The sequence below is a fragment of the Pinus tabuliformis genome, chromosome 8 (genome assembly GCF_031772625.1).
Source record: "Pinus tabuliformis cultivar Carrire ecotype Pingquan chromosome 8, CPIR1, whole genome shotgun sequence".
NCBI classification, from domain to species: domain Eukaryota; kingdom Viridiplantae; phylum Streptophyta; class Pinopsida; order Pinales; family Pinaceae; genus Pinus; species Pinus tabuliformis.
This window is the reverse complement of record NC_142294.1, coordinates 467,458,712-467,484,673: the sequence shown is the minus strand read 5'-3', so window position 1 is coordinate 467,484,673 and position 25,962 is coordinate 467,458,712. Positions and strand designations below refer to the sequence as shown.

Here is a 25,962-nt window from a genome sequence, read left to right as displayed (position 1 = left end):
CACTGAGCCACTCGCATTGCAGAGAAATTCGCTCTCTCGTGATGATTCGCTTACACACTTGTGCTCTTCGTTGTGTCTTCACCTCGATCACTAGCCTCCATTTGTAATCTTTATTGAGTCTGAATCCCTAACTGCAATCTCCCCTCTAGAAACATCTTGAATCATCCTTCTAGAAATATCTTGAAGATTAACAATTGAGATTATTTTTGTCGCTTAGATAATTAAATAATTTATCCTTGGAAAATAATCGCGTAGTCCACAATAATTAATTGACTTTAATTATTGTACTTTTCCTAAGTTAAACTTACGAAAGAAGACATAAATCACTAGAAGAGGCAAATAATGTCTTCCACATGTTAAGACACCAAGCAATTGTAGAAGACTTTATGATGCTACTCACATCAACACTTCCTCCTAGCAAGGAAGGGATTCTCCACCACCCCCAACTTGTCTTAGTACTTCACAAACTTTCCCTCCACTAGAGACTTCTTGAGAACATTTGCCTCCTGCTCCTATGTAGAAATGCACTGTAATCTCAAAACACCCCTCTGGACCCTGTCTTTGATGAAGTGATATTTTATCTCGATATGCTTGGACCGATCATGAAACACAAGATTCGTGGAAATTTTAATGCAACTCTGATTATCACAGTGTATCACCGTTGGCCCCATTTGCAGATCAAATAATCTTGCAACCATCTAGTGAATCCAAATTGCCTCACAAATCGCCATACTCATTGCCATGTACTCTGTCTTTGCTGAATTGGGTGTCACTGACTATTGCTTCTTGCTGAACTATGAAATCATTGCTGATCCCAAATCGAAACAACATCCAAATGTGGACTTTTTGTCCACCAAACTCCCAACCCAATCGGAATCTGTGTACCCTTGCAGGTCCACTCCTGCAACTTTTACATATCTTAGGCCAAAGTCTACTGTCTCACACAGGTATCTTAGCACATGCTTCGCTACCACCCAATGAATATGTCTCAGCTCCACCATGAACTGGTTGAATGTTTTCAGAACGTAACATATATTTGGTGTATTGTTGACTAGATATATCAAGGAACCTATCAACTATCTATATAGTGTGGGATCCACTAGTTCACCTTCAGAAACACTCGGGTTCTTTAAGTTTAGTGATCATAGGTGTGTAATCCTCCATCGTGAATCTCCTCAACGTCTCCATTGCATACTTGCCTTGTCCAAGGAAAATCTCTCCTGGTTGCTGTTGCACCTCCAATCCCAAAAAGTAATGCATCAAGCCAATGTCTTTCATGTCGAATTCTGAAGCAAGATCCCTATGAGCTTCGCTGATCTTGTCAAAAAGAGATTGTCCACATACAATACCAAGATGAGCAGTTTACCCTAAACGAGTACAAAGTACAAGTTATGACCCACCTCACTCATGGTGAAGCCCAAACCAAGAAGATATCCATTGATATTGACATACCATGCGTGCGGAGCCTGCTTCAGCCCATTAAGGGCCTTCTTAAACCTGAATACATGGGAATCTCTCTCATGCACCTTATAACCCTGAGGCTGCTCAATATACACCTCCTCAATTGCTCTTTTGAAAGCAATCTTCACATCCATTTGATGTATCCTCCACGCTATCTCTGAAGCAATGGACATAATTGCTCTAATGGATGCATATCTGGTGATTATGAAGCAATAAACATAATTGCTCTAATAGATGCATATTTGGTGATTATGAAGCAATGGACATAATTGCTCTAATAGATGCATATCTGGTGATGGGTGCGAATGTCTCCTTGTAATCCACTCACTCCTTCTGGGATAGCACTCTCTCCACAAAACTTGCTTTATACTTCTTGATACTACCATTTGTTGCATGTTTGATCTTGTGGATCCATCGAGAAGTGACCACAAACTTCCCCTCCAGTCTCAACACTATATCCCAAACATCATTGCTCATTATGGAGTTATTTTTCTCTATCTTGGCATCCCTTTAGACCTGCTTGCTTATAGCCTCCTCGAAAGTGGATGGCTCAGATTTGCAAACGCTACTTGATAGTGCTGCTAGGAGGTTGCACATGCACCTCAACATCCCTCAATGTATGTTCGGCCTATCTTGGCCTCCTTCTAGTAGAACTTGAAGTAATATCTAACTCATCTTTCGAATTTGTTGGCCGTGTCCTTTCTTGTGTTGCTAGTCCCTGCTTAGCTTTATGAGCCTCTTGCTCCTCCTCTACCACTACTTTCTCTTCCTCATGAGATCTCTTGAGGGTCCTATCCTCCTCAAATTTGACATCCCCACTCAAGATCACCTTTCTTTGTCCTGGAATGTAGATTCGGTAGATCTTCAAGACTTCATTATAGCCAACAAACACACCCCTCTCAGATAAGGGCTCCAACTTAGCCCTCTTCTTTGTATGCACATGGACATAAACTGAACTACTTGTTGAAAAATCTAGGGGCAACAAGTGTAAGTGATTTCTCTTGAAATGATAACTGCCTGTGAAGAATTTTTACTTTTCTTAATTAGGTTCTTCTTTAGCTTGATTAATATTGTGTTCACTTCATCAAACAACTATCAAAACGCATAGAATAATGAGACAAAGGACACAAGATATAAGCAATCAACCAGGCCGAAGCCTCTCTAATATTGAGAGGAAAACCCATCGAATTCTTCTTCTTATAAAATATTAAATTGAAACTCCAAGATCTAGACCCTTGACCAAGAACCTCTCCAAGACCAAGTCACAATTCTTCCTTGAACAATTCTTCTTCCTTATAAGTTAACATTGGTCAAACTGATTTCAACTTCTCTTCAATTTTCGGTCACCTTAGAAACCCTAGATGCAACACTTGTGGGAGAAAGACAATGATTTTTCCCTTATTTCTTCTTCGCTTGGATAAAGGCTACTTCTTTTGCAACTCGGCTTGCAAAGTGGCTTGAGTTTCACTTGATTTCAGCCTTCTGAGATCACTGTGCTAACTCGGCTTCTTTTGCAACAAATGATACCCAAACTTCTTCGCACGTGTGAGAGTTTTGACCCTAAAACAAACCTTCAACATCAAATTCTTCTTTCTGGAAATTACTATTTCCTTTGCTGGCCCTTTTAGATCACTTCCTCTTGTTTAGATCGAACTTGATAATGCCTAATGATCCTTTCTTAAGTGAGGCCGAGACCTCCTTTATATTGTCTTTTCTCCATGTTATTACGCCGACTTGTCATCATCCTAGACGAACATGTCATCTTGATAGGTTGACTGCTCCTTTGTGAACGCTGATTAGTTGAAGCACTTGTGACGAGGTCTTGGAGGGTCTTATGACTTTAACATTGACTCAAATATTTTTCTTTACAATATGTAACATGCCCCAAATGGGTCTTTCATACATGACAATGACCTAGGAGCTCTCAATGGGAGCTTGACCTATATAAAAATAAATTTCCTTGAGCATGAAACCCATGCCTCAAGATCAACAATAATAAATTTATTTTTCTCATTACATCAAATACATAAAATCATGATTACATATGTCATTATGAAGTCCGAACCTAGTTACATATTTCAACACTACCAAATATGCACAAGTGACTCACATCTAACTTCACTCATGTAAACAGTTCCTCAGGAGTCATGTCCTTCAACACTCTATGAGGACTCCTATTCTGCACACACACAATTGTATTGCAGGCCTTTGCCCACAAAAACATAGACAACTCCTGATCATTGATCATTGCTCTCGTTGCCTCCATGATGGCCCTATTTTTCCTCTACAACCCATTACGCTGAAGGTTGTAGGGTAGTATGAGCTCCTTCTGGATAATTACTTGCCTACAAAAGTCCAGGAACTTGTTGGAGTTGTACTCGCTCCCATTATTTGATCTCAACACCTTCATCTTCCTTCTTGTTCGATTCTCCACTAGAGCCATGAACTCCTGAAACTGTTTGAGGATCTCATCCTTGGACTTCAGGAAGTAGATCGAAGTCCTCTTGGAATAATCATCTATGAATGCCACAAAATATAAGGACCCTGTGATTGACGTCATCGACATAGCACCACATATATCAGAATGTGCCAAGTCTAGCACACCCTTAGACCTGGTCTCACTATGAGGATACACATTTTTGGTCTACTTGCCAAGCGCACACCCTTTACATATTCCATTCCCCTCCACCAAGATCTCTAGAAAACCAGTGACCATCTGCACCATTGGAAGAGCTCTGTAGTGTAGGTGTCCCATCCTCCTATTCCAAATCTTGCTTTGAATGTCACTCTTATGGATGAGAGCCTTCACTAGCTGTCTTCTAAACATATAGAGATCTCTTTTCATCTTATCGATCACCTGCCTCTTGCTGAAATTGGTCCCATTCGGCCCAATAACCACTTCACCTTCCGTAACGCTGGCCTCTAGTCCTCTGTCTTCCATGGCTAGAACTGAAAGGAGATTCTTCTCCAAACCCGGTACATATAACACTTCGTTCACCTCCATGCTGCCAGTTGAGTCCATTTGGAACTCGATACTCCCAGTGCCCTTGACTGCATAATTTGCCTTGTCACCAAGCTCCACATTTACATCTTTGGGCCCTGTTACCCACCAAAAGTGGGCGACCTCATTGGATAATTTTTCTTCTAGACATCTTTGTAGCCGACAGCTAGCAACCCTTGACAACCATCGATGTAGTCGATTCATTGTGCCATTTGATCTCTGCTCTCTGCATCAGTCATATATCCCCTCGATCATCTGTTGAGAGCATATGTTTAAAGGTGGGCAATTCGGTCCTAAAGGTATGTTTTTCATCGTGCAATTAGGTGCCTATGCTTGCTTTTCCTTGGGCATATTGGGCATGGATTATTGGGTGACTTGGAAGAAGGAAGGGTTTTGACTGTAGTTTTGTTCCCTCATTTTAAATGGGGGGTTAATCCTCAATCCTAGTCTCGTGGGATCACCCCTATTGGCCTATGGCTATTAGGAAGAGCACTACTTAGGAAACCTCGATCTTGGTAGTGTGATCCCTTTTTCCCATTCCTTACTTTTCACTCCCCTCCACACATTACAAGCCCTATTTCATCATTTTTTTTCTCTGGGTCCACATGACCACTGGGTCCACAAGGCACTAGGTTACCCCCTCCCCTTGTCAACATATTTGGGTTAAGTTTGGAGATGTGCCCTCGGAGGTTGATGCAGCTAAAAGAACCTTTAAAACATATCATGGTCACAAGCAAGAAAGAAAAGAAAATAATTTTATAAAATACAAAAGATGATGGCTAGGACATTAAAATAGCATGTGGGAAAAAGCTAGGCATGAGCTCTACCCCTTATCATTATGGCCATCACCCTGGTTCCTAGGGCCCATGAGTGCTCCCACATCTTTAACGAACCCACGCACGTTCCAACCCCTGGCGGGAGATGAACTGCGCCACCTTAAGGTGTTAATAACTGCTTATATCACATACAACATGCTCTTATCTACTAGAGCACCGAGCAGTAACAGAAAGGAAAAATCAAGAAAAGGAAAAAGGCTAATGAAGAAGGGTGGAAAAACAAAGGCCAGGGTAACTCATGTATCCACAATTGCTCCCTCATACATCTATACACCCAAGTATGGAGACATCCCTCATCATTACAATCCTTGAACCCTTGGCATTTGGCTTTGAGACCCCCATGCCCCTATCCATCTCACCATTATTCACATCACTTCTATCCGGTGTTGAAGGAAACGTCTCCCCCCCCCCACCCCACGGATCAAAAGCCCTATCCGCGACCCATACAGATCCGTGGGGGATCTGCCCTCCGAAACAAAATGCGGTTCCTACCATTTCGGAACCTTTCGGCCCGATCCACGTTTCGGTTTTTTCCAAAACGTGTTTCATACGGAGATAATTGAGCAACTATATGCTTAGCACTGGTCCATTTGGGAGCATGCATGCAATTAGCGATTCCAGGATGATGATGATCGAGTTGAGATGACACGCCCATCTGGTCCCTTGGTTCCTAGGTTCCATGGTTCAACACCAACAACAGGGGGTTCGTCTTCATCAGTTTCAGTGCCACAACTTCCACCGACACCATCTTCTTCATTGCCACCACATGGAGGCCCGCCGCCACGTTCTCTTCATGGTGGAAGGAGGAGAGCTTAGTAGATATATTCACAATTTACTACTTTTGTCGTAGATTAATCATTAGACTTATAGGCTTGTGAATTTGAACCTTTTTGTCTTGGCGGTGACCAAGTGACCTATTTTGTAAACATTATTATTTGAATTTTGGACATGAAAAATGTTAATAGTTGCTCACTTGCTAGATAAATCATAATATGCTCTATGTTTTATAATATGCTTAAAAATTTGATGTATGTTTGTAATTGCTAGAATATAGATGGTTGATGCTCGAATAATTAATCATTGATGTACATACTAGTAACTACAATGGAATCATGGATGTCATATCTATCTTGATTTATGCAAAAATATGCATGATTTCATGTCTTCTACAACTAATTTGGTATTTGGGATGTTTATTTTGAATACAAATGCAAAAAAAATATAAAATATATATCTATATATCTATATATATCTCTATATATATATATATATATATAGATATATATATAGCAGACGCTTTGCTTCCTAGATTTTTGGAAAATGACGCTTCCACGTCCCCGCTTCCCAAAAACATACCTGTTTTGTCCCCACTTCGTGCAACATTGCTTCTATCAATTAAAGGATCTATTTGGGACCTGTCTTTCCCCATAGGGGCTCCGAACACCTAATAGGGTTGTTTATTAACTACACCTACCTAGGGAGGTAACACTATTACGAGCTTAAAGCCCTAAATTTGGAAGGGAAGCCCACTATGAAGTCCCAATGTGCCTTTGATTAACAAGCTTGCTTCACTTAGATGCACTAATGAATTATTGTATCTAATGGTTAGGAAGCGCATTCTATCTTATATTTAATTGACAAGTGGTTTCATCATGGGCTAGGTAGCTTAATTGGGGCCCAAGCCCACCAGAGGATCATATTAACACTCCCAAGGGAAGCGTTGAGAACCATGGGGGACTCCATCATCTGTTGGAGCATCATTTCATGCCATGGGCACCTTTAGCAGTGTGTTCATTACCCCACATTATTCACGAGATGATGAACTTGGACCAGTGTGCCTCAACTGGCTTAGCATACTATGACAAATGATCCAAGGCCCAGAGGGGGTTTGTCTCACCCTTGAGACATGGGAGGGTAAGCACCATTGTGAGAGCCCTCATCATTGGAGCAACACGAGATTTTCTATCATCAGGGGACCCACGAGACTAGTTATTGTGCCCCAAACCCAATTTGGGGCCCCACATGATGATTTGCACGGAGACCAAGGGGCCATCCCCTTGTTCAAGATTTATAGAACCCTCTCTCGCATTCTGGGACAAAGAAGACTTCACCATCAGCATGACGTCATTAATTCGTCTAGTATTTAGATGGCTCATTTATAATTTGTGAAAGCTACTTCGACGGCTTGTGACCAAGGCTAGTTTCTTGCCCATTATTTTAATGTTTAAGGGGGCTAATTAGGCTAATTCGACTTAGTGAGGTTCATATAAATAAAACTCATTCTTTTGTGAGAGCTCATCATCATCACTTGGATTCTTCTCTTGTAAAAGAAATCACACTTTTTCTTTGGAGCTATTGGAGGTTCCTTAGATGCATTTTGACATTTAGAGTTGAAATTTTCGATTTTCCATGGAGCTATCTCATGATTTTGTAAAGTGCCTCTTGTTGAGTATTTTCTTGGAAAAATGTCTAATGTATGGAATTGTTGTAACTAGGCTAATGCTCTTGTGCACTAATTTGTTGAATATCATTTTGGAAAGCTATTTGGCTTGCAATTGCATATGTTACTCATTGTATGGCAAATGATGAATGTTCCTAGTGGTTGAAGTTTTGTCTTTCATCCATAAAACTCCATAAATTTTGAGTGGGTAAATGTTGAAGGTTGGTAGCTAGGGCATCAACCTTTAGCCTCCTTAAGGACGATGTTGGCCATTTTAAAATCATCTAGGACTTTATAGCCTAGGCACTAGTCTAAGGAATTTGGCGATGGAACGTCTTCTAAATTTTGGCCCCTCTTCTCTTGGACGGCTAGGCTAGGGCATCAAACGAATTCCTTCTAGAGTGAATTTTTGGATTTCGTGAGGACAAGATTCTTCCTTAAGGTCTTGTCTAGAGGACCTCCAAGTTTGGTAGGCTTCTCACAGTTATTCATCCATAAAATCTTGAGCCCTAGGTGTGCCCTAGAAGGCAAAACCTAGCTCGTTTCTTCTTGAAAACGAGACTTCTTTGAGGGTTCATAATATTCAGTGGAATAAATCTCAAGAAGCCCTTTCTTCTCCTTGCCTTGACCTTGAGAGTGCTTTGGAAGTATTTCTGCCGATGATTATTCATAAAACCCTAGGTCTAGCGGAAGTCTTTCCTAGATCTCTTAAAGGGAGTGAAAAGCCTCTTAGAAGTGTCAACGCATCACAAAAAGTTTCCTTGAGGGATCCTACCTTATCACCTAGAGTCTTGATCTTAGGAATACCTATTATCATTACACATCTCAAAACCCTAAGTCATGAACTCTTATCTCAAGGCCTTTCTTGGAGTGTGCTTTAGCCTCTTTGAAGCATTGAGCCATTGTTGTGTCTCTCCTTGAATGGGCTTTGTTTAATCACTTCACACCTAATCATTAATCTATTCATTCCTAGTGATTCCCCTCTTACCAGGACTCCTCCCATTGGTAAAAGTCTGTAAAGCGCAGGGGACTTTAACTAAGGTGACAATGGGTCATCGTCCCATTGTTGTCACTTGGTCTAGTAGTTGTCCCTTAGGTTTTCCCTTTCTTAGGGCCCTACTAGATTGTGTGGTAACAAGCTCCCTTGTCATGCCAATGAAGGAGTCCTGTGATCTTGTCATATGACGAGATGCCCCATTGCCCACAAACTAGACACCTCTTGTGATGGTTCCATAAAGGCAAGATATTAGAGTGAAGTTTTTATTGTACTTATTCATCATCTCCTCTATTTGTGCAGTAGATGTCGTAGTAGTCTTACCCTTGCCCTTCTTTTTGTTAGGACAATGATTGGAAAAATGCCTGAAATTATGACAAGTAAAGCATTTAACTTTGCTCTTGTCCTTTTTCTTCTTGCTTAGTGGAGATGCTTGCCCACTTTGGTTTTGCTTGGCCTTCGCTTTGCCCTTTTTCACTTGTGCAACAAGAGCAACTTTGTCCTTCTCCACTTCCCTTTCGTTGTCCTCTGATTAATGAATTTTTTGAGATCTCCTTTTGGGTGAAATCGTCCCATAGCCGACTTCAATTAGGAAGTTGTTGATGAGCAAGAATCCTATCCACAAAAGTGGACCACTGCTTCACACACCCCTTTAGTGCAACTTTGACGAGCTCTGAATCATGCATAGTTTCCCACACAATTGCAAGCTCATCACGAGCCTGTTGGACCCTTGTGAGATAGGAATTCATGGTCTCAAATCTGCCCAATTTAATACTGTTTAACTTTTCTCACAACACCATTTTTTCTGTTCTCGTTTGTACTTTGATAAAGACTAGTGAGAGCTATCCACATCTGTCTACTAATATCTTTCCCTCATATATGAGGAATTATATGAGTCCTCACACTATCCAGAATTATGCAGCTCGCTTTCATATCCTTGCTTCTATGTTTTACTGCTTGTACAAGATTTGAAGGAACCTGCACATCTCTTCTTGCTAAATGCCATAGATCATTCATTTTCAGAATCCAGGTAATCCCCTCTTTCTAGGGGCTAAAATTTGATACCCCATTCAACCCGTCTTCACGACCACAAAACCTAGCTGCAAAATGTTTAGAAATAATTCTGCTACTGCAAAAAGAAAACTCTCCGCTGCAAACCCTGGAGATCTCTCTTTCAGAGTCTTCTAGATCTCTGATACCATGTTAAATTTCTAGTACCAACCAGATTTATTTTCTCACGATTAATCACGAGTTAAACTCTGATTAATCATGAGTCAAACTTTTCTCTTCCCTCAAACGATCCGATTCAACTTTGGGCGAGTCAAACTCGCGTTGAATGAGTTTGACTTAGGCTAATGCGACTTTGACTCGCAACTCACCAATTAATTGCGATTTAGGCAATTGAGGCGACTTTCAACCCTCGACTCGACGAGCATAGGTTTAAATTTTAGGGTTGCCGCATTGCTCGTCGCGTGGTTTAGTTAGGTTAAAAATTAATCGCCGACCTATAACTCACTGCTCAGGCTCGACAACTCATATGTTGAGAAGGTAATAGAGGCATGGTTTCAGTTTCAGTTTACTCTGCGTAATAGAGGTGTAGTGTGCTCTAGCGTTAGCTTTAACGTGTGCTTTGTCAGAGATTTCAGTAGCAAACCATTATCGTATCATTTCAGCAGCAATCAAGAGATTTTAGTTACTGCTTTTTTACTGATTAGTATGCAGTATTTTATAAACTTTTAGAAGCGGGTGCTTCTGGTTCTATGTAGTCACTGGTTAGGTGTCAGGAATCAATACTTTCAATCATGCTTGGACTCGTAACATATATGAGATACTTATTCCTTCATGATATTTTGGACATCTATTGATAATATGCATTGTTTGGACATGGCTTTATTGAATATCAATGGAAAATGTTTTTTTTTTTGTTCTATTTTTTTTTGTTATTTTTTATTTTTGTTTTTGTGTAATAACTCAATAAATGTGTATATCTTTATTTATTGAATTCACCGATTTTTTCCCGATCCGATTAAAACTCTTCGCTCTTTTGCCTCGCCTATTTATTGCCTCGCAACAGAAATAAACCAGAGAGATCAATTACACATTGCAAAATTAATTAACCCACAAATAATTCTGTCATTTCATTATCTGGAAAATTTGGGTTTTTCGACCCACAGAGATATAAGGAAAAATACAATCTGGAAACTACAACTCGAATCCCTTGGAATGAATTCGACTCAGGTAAATTGACTTCAAGGAAATCTGCCTCCAGATGAAATTGCTCTAAAGAAATCAGCCTCCAACAATCAGATCTGTGCCCTCTAGCAACTCGATCTGATCCCTGCCACTAATGCGCACTAGAAAACCCCAACACTCTAGTGACTCAGCCTCTTCTAGACAAATGCAATCTCCCTCTGACAACTCAGCCCAACAATCTCCACCAACTCAACCCTCCTAGATTCGCTCAAATCCACTCGCACTTCTTCCTTCTCTGTGCACTGGTGATTGAGCCACTCGCAGTGCACAGAAAATCGCTCTATCTTGTGATGACTTGCTCACACAATTGTGCTCTTTGTTGTGTCTTCACCTCCATCACTAGCCTCCATTTATAATCTTCATTGGGTTCAAATCTCTAATCCCAATCCCCCCTTTAGAAACATCTTGAATCTTCTTCTAGAAACATCTCCAAGATCAATGGTTGAGATTATTTCTAAGTCACTTAAATAATTAAATTATTTATCCTTGGAAAATACATAAATAGCCGATTTTAATTATTGTACTTAGGAAGAAATGCATAAATCACTAGAAGAGGCAAATAATGTCTTCCAAATGCTGAAACACCAAGCAATTGTAGAAGACCTTTCTGTGCTACTCACATCAACAGGTCTTAGAACTCTCACACACCGGCACTGCTTGACTGCTGTAGCCTTGTAACGTCCTGCCAACGGCACTTGCTGCAGGCTTCCTGTTTTGTGCGCACGATGCTACCTATAGAGTGCGAAAAGTAAAACCTCGGGCTTAAACCAGTGCGATTGAAGGGGTTGACCTGGTCTATAACATCATTATCTGGTTTGGTCTAGGAGGTGTGAATGGGTCACCAAATAATAAGTGTAAACACGTTAAAGGCCAAGTGATTGGTTGATTTGGTCTCCATGGTCATGGAATGTATTGATTGCTCGCCTATGGTTGTTGATCTGGTAAAACAGTTTAATTTCTTTAAATAGGCAAAGCTACAGTTTGATAGAAGGTTGGATACATTGTAAAAGGAGAGGGATGGTGTGACAGATCGAGTGTGTGATCGTGTGCGTGAGATGTTGTGCAATTTGCAGACCCAGTGTGCTAGTTGCGAAAGAGCAAGAATAATGGTGTAAATCGATCTGGAGTTTGGCTAAGATACCTGTGCACATTGTCTCAGCAAATTTGTTGTAGAGCAAGTGGATCAAGCCTTGCTGAGTAAGGATGTGATGGCAATTTGTATAGAGGAGGTCAATTGAAGTGCTGCGTGTGATCAAGCTGTGAAGGATTGTGCATAAATCAGTGAATGCACATCTGTAGAGTGTGATGCCGTGCAGAGATTGTTGGCCGGAACAAAGCATGTGTGCTGGAATGCATATGACAGAAGATTGATGGCTGAGCATTAGCAGAGAATTGCTGTGTGGAGATCAGACTTAAAGATGCATGTAGCAGAGTTTTGACAGGGCGTATTGCCGAGGATTTGTGAGCTAACAGAGTTGTGGTTGCAGGGACTGTCACGAGAAGAGTATGCTGCTTTAGGGTTGCTACCAGTGTTTTTGCAGGGGCTTCTATGGTGTTTTATTTGCATTGTCACTGCTGTATTACTGAGTTGATCATATGTTGATGTATTTCTATAAGCCCTGTAAAAGTGATTGTGGGAGTATTGCTGTTCATTGGTCATGGTTGATGATGTTAATGTGTTGATGGTTTCCTCTCATGTTTATATGCTGCTCATGTAATTATGTATATAGATCTGATAACTGATTGCTGAGTGGCTGGTTAGTTAACGCATGATTCAGTTAATTGTAAAGAAAGGACAAAAAGGTGTAAAAGTTGATCCATCGGCCCACAATAGTCCACAATAATTAATTGACCCAATAGTCTACAATAACTAATTGACTTAAATTTCCCAAGTTAAACTTAGGAAAGAAGACATTAATCACTAGAAGAGGCAAATAATGTCTTCCACATGCTAAGACACCAAGCAATTGTAGATGATCTTCTGGTGTTGCTCACATCAACAGGTCTTAGCACTCGCACCCATCGGCATTGCTCGACTGCTATAGCCATGTCACGTCCTGCCAGCGGCACCTGCTGCAGGCTTCCTGTTCTGTACCCGCGACACTGCCTGTAGAGTGCAAAAAGTAAAACCTCGGGCTTAAACCGGTGGAATTGCCCATGGTAAATGATGCGATTGAGGAGGTGTGAATGGGTCACCAAGTCATAAGTGTAAACACTTTAAAGTCTAAGTGATTGGTTGATCTCGTCTCCATGGTCGTGGAATGTATTGTTTACTCCGCTGCAGTTGTTGATCTGGTAAAACAATGTAATCTCTTTAAATAGACAAAGCTACAGTTTGATAAAAGGTTGGATACATTGTAAAAGGAGAGCAATGGTGTGACAGATTGAGTGTGTGATCATGTGTGTAAGATCTTGTGCAATTTGCAGAGCCAGTGTGTTAGCTGTGACAGAGCAAGAATAATGGTGTAAATCAATCGGGAGATTGGCTGAGATACCTGTGTGCATTGTCTCAGCAAATTTGTTGTTGAGCAAGTGGATCAGGCGTTGCTGAGTAAGGATGTGATGTCAATTTGTATAGAGGAGGTCAATTGAAGTGCTGCGTGTGATCAAGTTCTGATGGAGTGTGCATAGATCAGTGAATGGACACCTGGAGAGTGCGATGTTGTGTGGAGATCGTTGGCTGGAACAGAGCATGCGTGTTGGAATGCATGACAGAAGATTGATGGCTAAGCGTTAACAGAGAATTGCCGTGCGTGGATATCAGAGTTAAAGATGCCTGTAGCAGAGTTTTGACAGAGCATATTGTTGAGGATTTGTGAGCTAATAGAGTTGTGGTTGCAGGGACTGTCATGAGAAGAGTATGCTGGTGTACGGTTGCTACCAGTGTTTTTGCAGTGGCTTTTATTTGCATTGTCACTGCTGTATTACTGAGTTGATCATATTTTGATGTATGTCTATAAACCCTGTAAAAGTGATTGTGAGAGTATGCTGCTGATTGTTGTGTGTGAGTCAGAGTGATGTTGATGAGGCTGTTTGAGGTTGATGAGCAGAGGATGTAATGGAGATTGACTGCTAGGGTTTAGTTGACAAGCATAGAGTCTTTGTGGGTCTAGTGTGAAAATAGGATGAAACATGGCCTACAGTGTTTAAGTTGTTTCAGATGGATCCTTGTTTGAAAATGGATTATAGGTGGTCCACAAGAGTTTGAAGATTGGGGCCTTTAGTTGGCAAGTAGTGGCTTCCTTTGGGAGGGGGGGCTTACCCCACCACTATTGGGGCATCTAGTGGGTAGTGGCATTGCTTACAGGTCTGCATAGTTGAAGGAGTCTTGGCTTCCATCTGGTGGTGGCTTGCAAATTTGAGGAAGTGGTGGTTTCCGTCAGGTAGTGGCCTGAGGCTAGTTGTTGCTTGCATGTACCCCAAGTTGGGGCTTGCACACTGGTGGTGGCCAGTGATTTGATGTAAAAAGAAGATTTGAATAATAAAGAAGATGAAGCAGATGAAACAGATGGTGGCTTTTCTCCCGGAGGGGTTTCCACCTTATATCCTGTGTTTATGTGTATTTCTGTTCATTGTCGATGGTTGATGATGTTCATGTGTTGATGGTTTGCTGTCATGTTTATACGCTGCTCATGTATCTATGTATATGGATCTGATAATTGATTGATGAGCGGCTGGTTAATGAATGCATGATTCAGTGAATTGTAAAGAAAGGGCAAAAAGGTGTAAAAGTTGATCCATTGGCGCCTCACCGCTGCCCCCTCCCCCTTTTCAGTATTCTCAAGCCACCAATATATGGTTGGGTGGATTATTGTTTTTCTGCAGCCAGTTGATTAACAGTTTCCAGGCAGATAAGTACTGTAACTTTTTTAACAATGTGTTGAAGCTGCTGTTTTTGCTGCTGTATATGTGAATTATGTACTTGACAACTTGTACTCCTGAATTTAAAATGTTGGAAGTTAGCTTGGGCACATGAGACATTCTTGGCTATCTGGTATATATTGGTATGTGGATTTTATGCTGTTATAGGCTATAGCCATATATTGTAATGGAGGGGGCATAATTCTGCCTCTGTTATGTAATTAAATTTCCAGCCATGTCAGTTTGTTGTAAATGGCCTCTCGGGTACTTGAGAAGAGTACAGTCACGAAAGAAATGTAATTACCTTTTTTGGAAGTGTTGGTTATATCTACAGCTATAATTTTCATATCTCAGCTGTTATTATCCAATGTATGAATAGAAAATTTGTTTCGTATGCTTATATGGCTGATCATACTCATTGGTTTAAAGTTAATTTATTATGGCCATTGTGTATTCTCCATTGCCGAGTTTTATTTGCCTATCAGTTCCATACAGAAATGTTGATGTCAGTTTAATTAGATGGCTGGGTACTTTCTGATATGCTGATCTGATGTTGTGGTTATAAATAGGGCATTCGAGACCTATATGCGTGCTTTCAGTTGTAACTTGGTTGGCCTGTTCTTGACTCTGCTCACGTGAAGCCAATTGTTCTAATTATGTTATCTGCTGCAAACATGAATGCAGTGCCGGGATTGATTGTGCAACTCTCTCTAATTAGAAAACATATGCAATTAGCTTAGTGGTTTAGCTCAAATAGTTGAGTGCTGTGATTTTCAATGGAGGTGGCCTTGGGGTCAGGTCCCTGGGTTAGCTGTCTATGTGATATTATTGATATTGTGGATCTTACCTCGATGTCCTTGTGAGGTTAGGCACCAAAACTGCACCTGCTGGTTTACCTTGGATACCATCCCAAAACTGCACCTGCTGGTTTACCTTGGATACCATCCTTGGAATGTGGGGGAGCATCTGGAGTTTCTTTTGGGTTTGAAGGGTTTTGTTTGGTTTTGATACGGTGAATAGTGCCTAGGTAGGTGCTACAACCATTCTTTAGTTTTCTGCCATGTGCTGCAGTTGTCATGCCTTTTCTTGAACTGAAAACTGGAAGAGCTGTCAGCAAGATTGTCACAATGGCATCACACAATTGTCAACCTTGATGTCATCAAATGTCTCTTTTCCATGAAAAACGTTTTATAATCGATGTTTCAGAGATGATATGAGAATATACATCATCTTGTCTTGCAGACACTAACAAAGCTTGCATTCGCTGCCTCTTTCGAGCAAAGAAAAAAAGAGGCAGAACTTCCAAAATGTTTTCTCCCATCAACCCTGAAAACTAAACTGTTAGTTACCCTGTGGCTTGAAAGCCTCCAAAAATTGTGTTTAACAGCACATTTCTTTTTATTGTAATTCAGTCTACTGCCCGAGCAGTAGATGTTATCAATTGTTACTATGGAGGCGTTGACTTTTTGATTAAAATTATGTAACTATTTATTTATCTTGCACTAACATTGGAAAGCTGCCAATGAAGTCCTCAGCTATGGAAATATTTTTTGTTGATTCGCTTGTTAACTTTCAATCCAATTATTGAATTTAAATCATGCAGGTCTGGGAGCTGTCTGGAACACAGCAAAAGTGGAAGCTGGATCGATTGTTGCAATATTTGGTCTTGGTACAGTTGGTCTTGCGGTAAGACGTATGATGTAACCCACAAGACAAAAAGAGTTGATCTTAGCATCTTTAATCAATGCATATGGGTAAAAGGGTTGATTTTTGCCTCTAGTTATTGATTTTCAATGCTGCAGGTTGCAGAGGGTGCTAAAACAGCTGGTGCTTCACGTATAATTGGCATTGACATTGATTCCAATAAATTTGCAATTGGTAATGATGGAACTTATTTGACTCTTGAAAATATTAATGTGAGAATGGCTTTGCATCACCTATCTGTCGATTAATTGTTTAGGCCTTTTGCAATGGTGTAAGTTTCTTCGTAAGTTGTACATGAACATCTGAGACTTTTAATCCTCTTCGCAGCAAAGAATTTTGGAGTCACTGAGTTTGTGAATCCCAAAGATTTTGAGAAGCCTATACAACAGGTCTGTACGTATTTTAGATGTGGTCCCTTGGGATGGCATGTTTGCGCAGCCTCTTATGATTTGCAATGCTAAATGCCTTCTAAAGCATGTTGTTTTTTTTGTAAGGTGATCGTTGATATGACCGATGGGGGTGTTGATTACAGCTTTGAGTGTGTTGGAAATGTCAGTTTAATGCGAGCTGCCCTCGAGTGCTGTCATAAGGTGAATTTTTTATGTATATTTTAAGGTTTAGATAAATGCTTGGACAGTGAAACAATGCATTTGTCAGTAAAGGATGAAAGTACCGATTATGCTGTGGTATATTTGGTCATTGGGATACGTGACAAACTGAGGTTCATGTCCCGCAATTTGCAACTTTCTTATGAGAGTAATGTTTTTGCAGGGTTGGGGGACATCTGTCATTGTTGGTGTTGCAGCTTCTGGACAAGAGATATCTACTAGGCCATTTCAGCTTGTTACAGGACGTGTGTGGAAGGGTACAGCTTTTGGTGGTTTCAAGAGCCGTTCTCAAGTACCTTGGCTTGTAGAGAAGTATATGAAAAAGGTTAGATCGAGATGATTGCGAGCTGCTTCCATATTTTCTTTATATATTTGTTTGCTTTAGCAATTTTTTATGGTAGAATAGGTGTTTTTGTTGTTATAATATATCAAATGTACTGGCGTGACAGAATAATTGAATTTTGTGTTTAAATTACAGGAAATTAAAGTGGACGAGTACATTACACATAATATGACTCTAGACCAAATAAATGAAGCATTCCATCTGATGCATGGTGGGCAATGCCTACGCGTTGTACTGAAGATGCACCTTGAGTTAGGAAATCTTTAAGTATATTCAATTTTAGATTGAAGTAACAGGTGCTTGCTTCCATGTTCATATTTCAGAGAGGCACGTGTGACTCCAGTAGAGTTTTTGTAGTTGTGACAGTTCAGCTAAAACTGAATAATATGGTTAATTTGTGCATATAGTTGCCTCCTATTTACACAGTCAAAATTGGACAACTTTCCATGCAAGTTTATCAAATGGCGGAAACATGTTTTACAGTTAATTAGTGTTCTAAAATATCTTTCTAGCACATGATTGTGTCTTCCGCTTTGTAAAATTGCATTTCCATATGTTCTCTACTCTATTAATTATAGGCCTTATTTTATATTCTCAGTACGTAAAACATCTAAGCGAGTTTCGATCATTGGTTATAGCAACAGAGCTTTCATAAACATTGTAATATCTTTGTCCTTGTGCAATGTCGCGTTTTGGAACACAAATAGTTAGTTAGATTCATATCGTGTAGCTAAAATATCTTAGTCGAAAATTTGTCTGTGTAGAAAGAGTATTTGTCAGTTAATATTGTAAGTCCGAAATATAACTGCTTCTAATGCAGAGACTTCAAACCGATTTATGCAACAAAATATTTGGACATCTAACAGCCTTAAATTATCATTGGAGGCGATCTATTTTTAATGATGCCCAAGCAATGCAAGCATAAATGAGGTAGACGAGGGTGCTTTTGAGTTATAACCTTTGTATTGCGTTGAATAAAAACGAGCACTCAAGTTCTTGCTTTTTAGCCGCAGAAGTTCCAAATAAAAATGGAAAGCAATTAACCAAAACGCCATCAAAACACAAAAAGTATGTCGATATTGAAATTGCATTGCAGACTCATCTCTGAGAACTTTCAAGTTGCTGCTAGTTATCCACCAAAAGGGAATTCTGATCGCGTTGAACTCCTTAATGTATCATATTTATGCCAGATGGTTTCAAAAATGGTTTCAACTTCAGATCGTTACAATGAATGTCTTTAGTTTCTGTTCGTTTATGTTCTAATCCGGTTTGTGGAAAATTGAGGGTTGGATGACAATCAGATGGTTCATTTCGAATTAATGCATCTTAGTGCAAATCAACATGCCATGATAACTTGGAATAATTTATACAGAATTGGTGAATAGAAATGCAAGGCAAGAGTTCTTATCATCATGCTTTCAAGACGTGATGCAAAATTACCTGAGAAAAGGGAGTGACATATTCAAACAACACAGTTGAAATTGATCAGCTATTAATGCAGTAGCGGTTTGGCGTTAGTGCAATGGCTTACCTTTGAAGTTTTAAATTTTCAATATATAGGTGTGATATTGTCCTCATTCTGGCTCAATTTTTCTTACTTATAATAAGATTATTTTAAATGAGAAATTTGCCCATTGATTGTGAAGTGTAACCTTTTGAGTTTGGAGGTTTTTAATAGAACACTAGCTTGTTATTTTTTGAAAGAGTGATCAAATGGTCACAGATGCGTCTTGACTCCCAAAATCCTTTGGATACAGGGAACACGAGCCTGTCGTTTAATGAAAGAGTTGTCCAAGCGTGGTGTTTGCGTTGTACTGAACAGAAGATGAGCTTGCTATTTAAGAAAGAGTGGTCAAATTGTCACAGACACGTCTCGACTCTCGAGACGATTTGGATCTGGGGAACACTTGATTCCTGTTTAATGAAAGAGTGGTCAAATTCTCATAGGCACATCTCAATATCCTTTGGATCCAGTGCTTATCATTTGGATCTGAGAGCCAATTGGGGTGTTTGTGTTGTACTCACATTTAGTGGTTCTTCAATTTTATAGAAAGCACTTCCACTGTATTGCTATTTGATACACTAGAAGGATGAAATAGAGCATGCTTATGATGGGATTTGATATACCATTTAGTCTCCAAAGATTATGTGCATGTATCTGGTAAATATTCTTTGAATAGAAGGATGAAATAGAGCATGCTTATGATGTTATATGCCATCTAGTCTCCACAGATAGTATGCATGTATCTGGTAATGGTTATGGATATTTTTTGACATCAAGAATTATACTTATCGGGGATGAGTTTGTGGTCTAAAGATGGTATTTAATAATATTCTTTGAATGAATATGTTGATATATATTTAGTGAATGAATATGTTGATATATATTTAGTGAAATTCTTTGAATGAATGTGTTTGTGTATAATATTGATTTAGGGTTTATTATCATTAATATAATAAAAATATATGTTTTTAAGTATGGGGGTTTACACAGTGCATTATATTAGATATCATTTTGGGATTCAACTGTGTTAAGTAAGTCATTCATGTATGACCATTTCCATGAGAGGTGGTCGTAACTGACTAATTTCTCATGATTTTTGAATAGTTTACTTAGCACTCATTGCATCGGCTGATGCTCACAGGGGTGAAGAAGTGGGATTGAAACTAGTGAAATGAATCACATAGCATCAATCATCACTTCCGGGGCTTGCACCCGGTAACCAGGACTTCCCAGGAGGTCACCCATCCCAGAACTGAGTTCTGGGATGGGTGACCTCCTGGGAAGTCCTGGTTACCGGGTGCAAGCCCCGGAAGTGATGATTGATGCTATGTGATTCATTTCACTAGTTTCAATCCCACTTCTTCACCCCTGTGAGCATCAGCCGATGCAATGAGTGCTAAGTAAACTATTCAAAAATCATGAGAAATTAGTCAGTTACGACCACCTCTCATGGAAATGGTCATACATGAATGACTTACTTAACGCAGTTGAATCCCAAAATGATATCTAAAATATATGTTGTTTTATTATATTCTTGGGTATAACCGAAAGAACAACCTTTTCTAATCCAATTATGTAATCGGATTATTTCCCATTATATTGGATTTCTTAATTTTGTTCACACGTCCCTTTACGTCCCTTTGGTTTTAAGGAAGTTTGCAGTGTACGCTATAATATGGCTCATAGATAAAGAATTTCGCAAGCCATTTTTTGCGCAACTGATATAGGCGGTTAATCCATTGCCCCTCATATTGATGATCACGAGATGAATGGCTTACGAAGCGTAATTGTCATATGGTGAAACTTGTCACCGTTTCCACCACAGTGATTATTTTCATTTACGCTCTGATGTGCAACGATAACAGAGGTTGGTTTCTGGTTAAAATTCCATTAAGAACCCTTTTATATGCCATGTTAATGGTGTTTCTTGAAGTCGGTTTCTTGTTACAATTTCATTAAAGAACCCTTTTATTTTCTTTTGTATGCCATGTTAATGTTGTGTCTTGTATTCAGCGGTTAATGTTGTTTCTTGAAGTTGGTTTCTAGTTACAATTTCATTAAAGAACCCTTTTATATGCCATGTTAATGTTGTGTCTTGTATTCAGGGATGTTATAGGATGAGCTCGCTTTACAACAGCAACGGTATTACCAGTGATGGCATTAAGATCACTAGCAACGCTGAGATCCCATTACATCAATATCGTTTTTTTTCTAATAATGGCTAGCGTGAGAGTCAGTAGTTCTTTTAGTAGTCAAAATGAATCTTGGACGGAGAACAAAACCCATCGTTTGCAAATGTTTTGATACGTTAATATCCATTTGAGAATGAGAAGCACAGAGATATGACATATGTTAATATCCATTTGAGAATGAGAAGCGCAGAGATATATGATATCTAGGTGTAAAGTTTTGATAGGTTAATATCCATTTGAGAATGAGAACCACAGAGATATGATATATGTTAATATCCATTTGAGAATGAGAACCACAGATATATGATATATGTTAATATCCATTTGAAAATGAGAAGCACAGAGATATGATATTCTAGGTGTAATGTGGGTACCCAAAGGGAATAACAATATTCACATATATTTATGTGTTGTGATGTATGGAGTTCATTTTATAACAATATTCACATATATTTATGTGTTGTTATATATAGAGGTCATTTTATAACAATATTTAGATGTTTATGTGTTATGTACAGAGGTCATTCTAGTAAATAAGGTCATGTTATGACATAGTAAATAAGGTCAATGTTATAACATGAGAGCAATCAATGTACTAGTAAATAAGGTCATGTTATGACATAGTAAATAAGGTCAATGTTATAACATGAGAGCAATCAATGTAAGAGGGGTTATTAAAATGTTCCACATACTTGAAAGTTCCTTTTTTAAACCCTTTCCCTTTTTAGAAAGTTTTTTTTGGGTGCTCTATGAGACTATATGGAGAAGTAAAAGCAATATAATAGATGTATGGCAAGTGTATTGTAATTCTAACAAGCTAGCATTGCTTGTGGAATATTTTCTCTTTATAAAATAATATAATGTGTTCACGGATTTTTCAGTGTTCATGCTTGTGGTGTTTATTATTGTGTTCACCACTTCTTTTGTGTTCATGCTTGTGGTGTTTATTGTGTAAAATATGTTTTTTTAGTTTCTATATTTAGGTTAACTGATAAATTGAGAATATAATAGAAGAAAATGATTTTTTCCCAAATTGATCACAATGAAATAACGTTAGAAAGATGATTGGAAGCAACATCAACATTTGTTTTCAATAAACAATAAAAGCAATATAATAGATGTATGGTAAGTGTATTGTAATTCTAAGAAGCTAGCAGTGCTTGTGGAATATTTTCTCTCTATAAAATAATATGTTGTGTTCACCACTTTTTCAGTGTTCATGCTTGTGCTGTTTATTATTGTGTTCCTTTTTTGTGTTCATGTTTGTGGTGTTTATTGTGTAAAATATGTTTTTTTAGTTTCTATATTTAGATTAATTGATAAATTGAGAATATAATAGAAGAAAATGATTTTTTTTCCCAAATTGATCACAATGAAATAACATTAGAAAGATGATTGGAAGCAACATCAACATTTGTTTTAAATAAACATTAAATGCTATTAAGTGTGTGTAAATGTTGATGTTCATTACCTCATTTTCTTTCCATGATATATGAGATGATTCATAGAAAATAAATAAGTTGTGACATGGTATTTTTAAGTTCCATAGAGGCATTGCAAACCCATTAATGTTTTGCTATTAAGTGTGTGTAAATGTTGATGTTCATTACCTCATTTTCTTTCCATGATATATGAGATGATTCATAGAAAATAAATAAGTTGTGACATGGTATTTTTAAGTTCCACAGAGGCATTGCAAACCCATTAATGTTTTGTTGTGATGTTGTAATGCAAGTGTCTTGTAAAGCCATGTAGAATCTCCTTAAAGCTATCAAGTGGTGACTCAATCTCATTTTGTGTAGGTGCATATTAGGAGGGATGTTGGAGACAGGTAAATGTAGGTGCATATTAGGAGGGATATTGGAGATAATATTTACTTGGTCAAATTGAGACACTTGGACAATTTTATCAGAGGCAACCTTTAAGAATCAAAAGATATGAAAGTACATAAACAAGATGTGTCTATGAGGAGGCATACGAGAGCTAAAGTACTTTGTGATTCCTTTTGATGGATACATTGATGCTAACATGATTGGTGATTCCTCATCAATAGATGCATTGGTGCTAAAAATGCTCTGATACATTGGCGCTAAAATGCTATTTGACTCCCCTGTAAAAGTGCATTAAAACTAAAATACTTAGATGACTTTGTCAATGTGGTTACACATTGGAATGTACAAGTCTAAAATTCAACACAACAATGCAAGGATAGGATAAATATTGTTATGTGGAATCTTCACGATTGCGGAGAAAGGTGAATTCCCTAGATCTAGTGGTATGATCTAGACAACAAAAAACAAAAAGCATGAAGTTTTATTTAGAGAAATTAGAGTGTTGGCATTATGATACAAGTGTTGACCTTGATGGAAACTCACTCAGAGGTTGATACAGGTGATGGCAACTTAATCAGAGGACAGATCTTAGTACAGCAGGTCAAGAAATAGATATACGCAGGTTCATTGTGACAAATCAGCGTATACACGTGGGTTGGATGTGTCGAAGACGCGTATGCGTATACACGCACTTTCACGCAAGGAAAAGCGCGTACAGGTGGGAAAACTTATGTCTTGGTCCGTGGTAGTTAGTCCTCGGTATTTGAACCTATGGTTTTGGACCATGGTATCTCGACAAGTGTGTTGAACCCAAGTATTGGGCTCTTGGTATTGATTTATTATGGTTTTGGACCGTGGTATTGAGCAAGGCCTAAGACTATAAAAGGAGGAGAAGATCATTAGGCAAAGAATGAGAGGCAAGGAATGGATGTCTGACGAAGTGGGAAGATCTAGTATTGCTGGTTATCTGTGTGTGACGCTTGGCTAAGGTTGGATCTGACAGCGAAGGTATAAGTAATTATCTTTAGATCTGTACGCGGGTTGTCTCTGGTGAAAGCGCGTACACACGCGGTTTTGATGTAGTCAAGTAGCGTATGCATTATGAGATTTGGTGTTTCAGGTTGCTGTTGATTCTAGTGGTTGTTGCAGAGTTCTGGGCTCTGGTTTGTGTTCTGTGTTTTTGATGACAGGGTTTCAGTGATTTAGTATTGGGTGATTTAGAGATTTATGATGCAAGTATAAGTTGATGATTCTATTGCAGCAGTGATTGTTTTCTACTCATTGGATCCAGTCTGAAAATTAATGAAACGTGGTCCCTGAAGAAAAGAAGGTTGTAGCCTTCTGTAGGTCAGCACCTATGTACTAGTATATTAGCTAGCTGAGGGGGTTGTAGCTCCCTTCCAGAAGTAGCTGGAAAACGAGAGAGGGTTGTAGCCCTCTGTAGGTTGAAGCCTGCGCGCTGGTAAAGGACTGCACCAGTACATTGTAAAAGAAGTTTCTTATTAAAGGAAGAAAGAGACGAATTGCAGCAGGTGGTTTTCACCCACATTGGGTTTCCACCTTATATCTTGTGTTCATGTGTGCTTTTTATGTGTGATGATCTGTTCTGTTTTACTGCACCTGATTACTGTTATTATGGTTAATAATGTTCTGATGAATTTACTGAAGATAAGCTAACTGATTCATAAGATTACTGCATGTACGCTAGTTGCATTTAACACAGTCGCGTATATACGCTGATATACTGAACTGAAGCCGCGTATATGATTCTGAGTATGAAATTGAAAAGTATCTGAGTTGATAATACTGATTCACCCCCCCCTCTCAGTATTATTTCCAACAATTGGTATCAGAGCAGGTCCTTCAGAGGTAGCTTGATCGCTTGAAGGAAAAGATCCATCACAATGACTAATCCAGAAAGAGAGGCACACATCAGGCCACCAATCTTTGACGGGAACAATTTTACCCACTGGAAGATAAGAACCACTGCATATCTACAATCACTTGGAGCAGAAGTTTGGGGAATCGTAGAAGGAGGATACAAATTCCCATCAGCAACTCCTACAGATGCAGTAGAGAGAAAGCAATATGAGCTCAATGCCAAAGCTGTTACTGTCTTATTGGGAAGTTTGACACAATCAAAATTTATGAAGGTCATGCATTTCAAATCAGCTAAGGAAATATGGGACAAAATCATTCTGAGCTACGAAGGAGATGATCGGGTAAAAAGAGCAAAGCTTCAAACTCTCAGAATCCGGTATGAAAATCTTAAGATGCATAGTAATGAAAGCATAGCTAATTACTTCCTGCGTATGGATGAGATTGTAAATTGTATGAGGGATCTGGGTGAAGAATTTAAGGAAGTTGTCTTAGTTGAAAAGGTTTTGAGATCTCTGTCTGCTAAATTTGATTCCAAAGTGTCTGCCATAGAAGAAAAGGAGAATCTGCAGAAAATCACCATGTCACAGCTTCACGGAATCTTAACTGCTTTTGAAATGCGAAAAGAGGGACCATCAGAAGCCGCATTCGAAGCGTCAGGATACATGTCAGAGGAAGAAGATGAGGTAAATTTTGTCAAGAATCTTGAACGAGGAACTGGACGGTTCAAAGGTAAGCTACCTTTCAAATGTTTTTCATGTGGTAGAGTTGGTCACTATGCTGCTAGATGCCCTCATAACAAAGGAAAGATGTCTGAAGAAGGTAATAGAAGCGATTATACCCATATTAAAAGTAATGACTCATTCAATGGTAGTGAAGACATTAGAAGTCTCATGGCATATGAAAAGAAGAATGCAGAAACTGAGGAAGTTACCAAATTAAACGAACAACTGGAGACAGTAACCAGGGTAAGGGAGAAATTACAGGATATAGTAAATGATCAGAGCATAACAACTCAGAGACTTGAATCAGAGATCCTCTCTCTAAAAGAAGAT

General features: G+C 39.0%; 1 protein-coding gene across 1 annotated transcript in view; it reads left to right on the top strand.

Moving 5' to 3' along the window:
• LOC149236080 (alcohol dehydrogenase class-3) overlaps window positions 1–17,988 on the top strand; it is a 55,834-nt gene extending 37,846 nt beyond the window's left edge. Inside the window, exons 5-10 of the mRNA XM_089372309.1 lie at window positions 16,450–16,532; window positions 16,649–16,724; window positions 16,878–16,939; window positions 17,045–17,140; window positions 17,322–17,483; window positions 17,637–17,988. Coding sequence (XP_089228435.1) covers window positions 16,450–16,532; window positions 16,649–16,724; window positions 16,878–16,939; window positions 17,045–17,140; window positions 17,322–17,483; window positions 17,637–17,768 — 611 coding nt within the window. The 3' untranslated portion in view covers window positions 17,769–17,988. The remainder of the gene's footprint in view (window positions 1–16,449; window positions 16,533–16,648; window positions 16,725–16,877; window positions 16,940–17,044; window positions 17,141–17,321; window positions 17,484–17,636) is intronic.
• The last annotated feature ends 7,974 nt before the right edge of the window (window positions 17,989–25,962 follow it).